The sequence below is a fragment of the Leptonychotes weddellii genome, chromosome 6, assembly GCF_054177405.1.
Source record: "Leptonychotes weddellii isolate Sample4059 chromosome 6, ASM5417740v2, whole genome shotgun sequence".
Classification (NCBI taxonomy): domain Eukaryota; kingdom Metazoa; phylum Chordata; class Mammalia; order Carnivora; family Phocidae; genus Leptonychotes; species Leptonychotes weddellii.
This window is the reverse complement of record NC_138374.1, coordinates 15,214,093-15,220,092: the sequence shown is the minus strand read 5'-3', so window position 1 is coordinate 15,220,092 and position 6,000 is coordinate 15,214,093. Positions and strand designations below refer to the sequence as shown.

The 6,000-nt window shown below is 42.9% G+C and overlaps 1 protein-coding gene across 10 annotated transcripts in view; it reads right to left on the bottom strand.

The window, feature by feature from the left end:
• The window catches only part of NRAP (nebulin related anchoring protein), a 71,129-nt gene extending 68,138 nt beyond the window's left edge, over positions 1-2,991 (bottom strand). For 7 of the 10 annotated variants that reach the window (XM_031040347.2, XM_031040358.2, XM_031040352.2 and 4 more), the window contains exons 1-3: positions 2,753-2,991; positions 2,320-2,414; positions 1,530-1,617 (exon numbers count right to left, since the gene is read on the bottom strand). In XM_031040347.2, coding sequence (XP_030896207.2) covers positions 1,530-1,617; positions 2,320-2,414; positions 2,753-2,824 — 255 coding nt within the window. In that variant the 5' untranslated portion in view covers positions 2,825-2,991. The remainder of the gene's footprint in view (positions 1-1,529; positions 1,618-2,319; positions 2,415-2,752) is intronic. The other 3 variants (XM_031040350.2, XM_081823487.1, XM_006744477.3) reach the window with 1 other exon arrangement.
• Between the last annotated feature and the right edge of the window lie 3,009 nt (positions 2,992-6,000).

The following is a 6,000-nucleotide window of genomic DNA, read 5'->3' as shown; positions in this document are numbered from 1 at the left end:
CCTCACTGATATGAGGAATTCTTAATCTCAGGAAACAAACTGAGGGTTGCTGGAGTGGTGGGGGGTGGGAGGGATGGGGTGGCTGGGTGATAGACACTGGGGAGGGTATGTGCTATGGTGAGCACTGTGAAGTGTGCAAGACTGTTGAATCACAGACCTGTACCTCTGAAGCAAATAATACATTTTATGTTAAAAAAAAAAAAAAGAAGAAGAAGAAGATAGCAGGAGGGGAAGAATGAAGGGGGGGAAATCAGAGGGGGAGATGAACCATGAGAGACGATGGACTCTGAAAAACAAACTGAGGGTTCTAGAGGGGAGGGCGGCGGAAGGATGGGTTAGCCTGGTGATGGGTATTAAAGAGGGCACATTCTGCATGGAGCACTGGGTGTTATATGCAAACAATGAATCATGGAACACTACATCAAAAACTAACGATATAATGTATGGTGATTAACATAACATAATAAAAATAAAAAAAAAGAACAAACGCTCTCAGTAATCTAGGATTGTTTGTGAATTCTTAAGGCTTGCGAATCCTTCGAAATCAGTGATGTATGAGCAGCTCTGCACCTCAGGCTCCTCACCAGCAGAATGAGAGAATAACAGCACTTACCCTATTGGAAGTAATGTGTATTAAGTGAATTAAATGACTGTACAGTAAATGTTACATAAGCATGTTAAAAAAAATAATAAGCTCATAATTAGTGCAGGGCTCTTAGCAAAATAAGCTCCTTGGCAGGAGACGTGGGGGTAAGCTCAATCTAACACACGTTTTCCTGAGGAGACTGGCGGCCTAGGCAGGCAGGAGAGGCAGTCTGAGGTGAAGTGACATGAGGAGGGCAGATCACTGACAGCCTTCCACCTCCTATGCAATTTTCTAATTTTAGAAAGTTGCTAGCTCTATCCCACAGAGCAACTTCCATGGGGCAGGGGGGAAAGAAGTTAAATGAGTCATCATTTTAATAAATGCAGGCATCCAAGCTATTTGACAAGATCCAATTGTTGGTTTTTCAAAAGAAGTTGGTTTATCAACAAGGCTCCCTTGTCTATCCAAACATCACTTCCGAATCAAAATATTTTTGACCTACCCCCTACCCCAAGGGGAAAGAGAGGCTGCTAGTAATCGTAAAAACTCCTGAATTCAGAGAGATTTTAAGAGTGTGGTACTAGAGGTTTTTAGTTTTCTATACCAAAATAATCATGGGAGAAAGTAAGGAAAGGCTCTTGTAATGTTTTCCAGCTATATAAACTTTGTTTTAGGTTATTAAACACCTAGTGTATACAGGGACTATCAATGTGAACAGAGCCGGCAGACAGAGATTACAAAGACATCAAATATTCAAGCTAGATTATCTTGGGTACTGGCCCTTACATTGTGGTGGGACAAACAGCAATATTTGTTACTTAAAAGCACTTTGTACTTATAAATGAAGAACATGAGCGGTTCCATGTTGACACAGACACTTAAGAACCTGAGTTAAGAAATTTTCTTTAAAGCTTATTTTGAAATTCAAAATTAAGTCTCTTACCCCATGGATGGCTTCTGGAGACTTCCTCACATTAAGATTTAATGGAGTATGATAGACACTTGTGAAAGTGTTGTTCTTGGGGTTATGGCTAGAAAAAATAGATATAAACCAAAATTAGAAATGTACTTTACCCAAGATGATTGAGTGACTATCCCTAAAGGTACAGTCATTTTTTTAAATTGATAAATATAAAACTTAATAACTGCATGTTAAAAAAAAGATGGCAGTTCATTCAATGGAATATTTTTTAGTTTTCTTAAATGCAATTTATGATTAGTTTTCAATAAAATATAAAAACTCAAAACTCAAAAAAAAAAAAACTTAATAATTAAGTTTACAATTTTCCAGGCAATGTCTTAAACAAAAAAAAAAGGAAATCAAATAAATTCAATAGATACAATTTAAAGACCAAATTTAACTGGAAATGGTCACTTAAAAACTTCCTGAAAAAATAGAAAAGGATTCTGGAATTATTTAAAAGAAAAATATTAAGGCTTTATAGGCATATCTGTGGCAATTACACTGCTCTGAAAAGTATTTAATGATTTGATATGGGGTTATAGTGGGTTGATTTGACTTTTTACTTACAAGAAATTTGAAAATTTCAATTTTCTGTCCTTTGCATAAAATCCTGCCATAGGGCTCGTCAATGATTATATGTAAATGAAAAATTGGGGGAAGATATTTCTTGGATTTAACGCTGGGCTGTGTGATTGGAAGCTCTGGTTGGCTACTTGTTAAAAAATAAATAAAACCCAAGAGGTGGTGGGGCGGGGCACCAAACACTTACGCGTGACAATACGGCTTTTTCTGGTGACTCACGAAGTTATTAACCGATAGCATCATCTTGCAAACTTCACAGTGAAAACATGCTTTATGCCAGATCTAGAAATCATATAAGAAAAAGATGTAGCAAAATTACCTTTTCTTCCAGACTCAGGATTCTTATACATTTCCAGGTAAAAATGGATCCTTAGAGATAAAATGGTAATACACACACACACACACACACACAAACACACACGACTACAATATGTTAAATGAATGAATAACCTTTTTTTTTCAAGGCAACATAGAAGACAGAGATAGAAATGGGTAGAACTGAAGAAAGACAAGAAATACGTCTTCTTTTGATTGTTCAAAAAACCCTACACATCCATATGTAAGAAGACAAATCTCCCATATTGGTTATTATTTCCAAAGGCCAAGAAATGTCCACTGACCTGATCTAGACAGCTGATCTTCTCGGCAGGATAAACTCCATACCCACACCTAGAGCAAGCCTGCACATTCATCTTGATGTCCGAAGAGAGAAGACAAAGCTAGGCAACAGGCAAGAAATCCAAGGAAAAGTCCCAGGCAAGCTGTGCAAGTTAAAGCCCCGTGGGCACCTTGATCATTCAAAATCCAACTTCCACTTTCCTTTGCTGACCTTCTAGTTTGAAGTCAGCAGCTGGATGGTTTTTAAAGCTGCCACTTACTCAAGGGACTATTTTAGCGACTCACTCAGCACGCATGCGCCTGGGAAATTAGGTGGAGGTATTTCTAGCTGACATGCTTCTCTAAATAGAAAAATGAACTCACAACAGCATCATGTTTATGTGGGTGACCGAATCCTCGTGTATGACTAGGCAGCATGTAGTAGTTTAACACGAACTGTGATCATAACCCAAGAAAAGAATACAAAGAGATAGGCCATACACTTATCCAACAATCCAATTTAGAAAAGCTCACTCTATGGGGCCTATGACTAAAGCAGAAAGGCCAGCTCCCAAAAATATAAGAAATAAAATGGGATTGATTCAACCCATGGGAAGGGTAAACACTGTACTTGAAATTTTGGCTTTATCTATAAAAAATGTTTACAACATGGGGGGCCTGGGTGGCTCAGTTGGTTGAGCATCCAATTCTTGGTTTCAGCTCAGGTCGTGATCTCAGGATCCTGAGATCGAGCTCTGTGTTGGGCTCCGCACTCATGAGGGAGTCTGCCTGAAGATTCTCTCCCTCTGTCCCTCCCCTCAAATTTATCTCAAATAAATAAATCAATCTTAAAAAAACAATTTTAAAAATGTTTGTAACAGTGAGGCTGAAAACTGATTAAGATATTTGTGTTTAGCTTCTACTAGAATGCAAAACGAAGAACACACTAGAACTCTCAGTGTTTTAACCCCTATGTTATCCTGGACTGTTCCAAGGTCTGTCTGTTTACTCTCTTACCTCCTGGGCCTGAAGCGGCTTAAAGACAAACCCTCTCTTCCTGGCTTTGTGTAACCCCTCCATTCACTTCAGTGTCCACTACATGTCACCTTAAAACAGACCTTCTAGAAACAGCTTACAAAAGATAGCACCTCACCTGTTCCCATCCCTCAGCTCACTACTTCCTATGACACTTACCCAGCTTTATGTTCTTAATAGCAGTTAACCGTCACCTGACATCTTGAATATTAGAATCTGCTTTTTAAAATTATCTGTCTCCTCCATCAAAATATAAATTCCATCCAAACAGAATTCCTGGTCCTTGTCATTTCTAGCTCTAGTGCCTAGAACAAGGCCTGACACAGAAAAGATGCTCAATAAGTACTTACTGAATCAATGAAACAAATTTAAGACTCTCACCAAAATGCCTACAGAGGCCAGAAGTGAAGTCATAGGTCATATTAGGGACCTTCCCAAGCGAGCAGGCACATACCCCATCTGATGCAGCAACCACTCCTCAGTCCCAGCCAACTTGTCGTGAGGGAATCAGTACCCAGCCCTGCCAAATACTGTGACTTCTCCAGAGAAGCCAAATACTTGCATTTATACATCAAAGTCCCTGTTTTGTAAAACACTGGAAATAACACAAGGCCAGGGGCAGCAGAGTCCAGGGCTTGGGCAGGCCACCACTTAATGACCCTGGGTCTAAATGGTCTGAGATCATGGCTGGGGGTCCCCAGGTGGAGAGAAGTCAGCAGTACTTTTGCGTTGTGTTAGCCGGGGTGACAGGCAGGGGGAGAGGCTGCAAAGCAAGTGAAGAAAAGTACAAAGTAGCATTCACATGACACTAAGGAGGGGCTGCAGTCTGAGGTTCCCATGGATAGAGAGTGGGGCCCAAGGCTGCTCTCTCAGCAGGAAGGGGACCCTAGACAGGGACTCCGGGCTCCGGAAGATTCCCACGCCGGAAGGTGGTGCAGGGCAGCTTGAATAAATGGGAACAACAAAGAACAAAGACTCAAAGCGTTCCCAGAACATTCTGCTCTGTACCAGGCTTCTCCAGCTTGACCTGGGAAGCAGGCTGTAAGCCCCATAACCACTGAGAGAGGCCTCTGCCCCAATCCAGAGGGATGCAGAATTACAGTCAGATTTCATTTAAGGTAAAAGCCACATTAACACTTCTCTGTCTAAGGTGTGATTGCCCTGGACAGCTGCAGTCGCTTCTCGCTCACCCTCCTGAAAACAGGAATGACCAGAATTAAGAGGCTGAATTTGACTTGTACCATCACTTCTGCTTGTAAAAGGCATGTATTAGGTGTCAGCAGTCATGCGGAGAAATCACCCCAGCGAACTGGAAATGGACACTGTAAGGAACTCAGGTAAGAGGATCTTACTCAGGTAAGATCCACACAGCCCCCGTCTGCCTGGCAGGCACCGTGGGCTGTCTCTCCTTTGTCCATCCCACCCCGCTCACATCCGGTAGAGCCCTCCCCCTTGCCACGGTGACTACCTCAGGCCATCCAAGCCTTAGCCGCGGAGCACATAACACTCCTGTGGCCTTCGGGATTGGTTCACACCATGTGTCTTAGCCTGGGTTCCCCAGAAAACAGAACATGAGGCAAAGGCTTATGTTCAAGGACTTTTTTGAGCATTGTACACCCAGAGAGCAGAAGTGAGGAGGCAGGAAATGGAGGGGTGGCAGTCGATATGAAGGTTCATTTCACGAGTAACCTGCAAAAACTTAAGTTTATTTGGCGGGTGCATTGGACTGCTTGATCTCCATCTTCCAGGAGGCTGTATAAACAGCTGCTACTCGGGAACATCTGCTACAGGAAGGAAGGGGGAAGAATGGATCTGTGGTCCTGTCTCCCTTTGGTGAAAGGCTGGCCCCACTGGGTGTTAACTCCCCTACACATCTATGCTGTGGGTATGCCCATGGCGTCCCACAGCATCTTATGCCTCAACAGCAACAGGGGGAAAGGCAAGGGCAACAGAAGGCCAAAGGCACTGTTGGTCATGCCCCCCATGAAGATGGCAAGCCCACACGGAGCCTGCTGCCCCTGCTGAGCCTGGGCCGGCACAAGCAGGCAGAGGTCCTGAGACAGGCGAGGCTGTGTGGACCTAAAGTGGCTCCTGAGACGTGTCTGATAGGCTGTCCAATCAGCAGAGCGTCCAGGACTTGGGCTTGGTTGTCACGAGCCAGAGCCAGACGGTGGAGAGTCTTGGTCCTTGATTTGGATGCTTCTGCCAACACTGCCCCACGTTTCTTCGGCTTTTT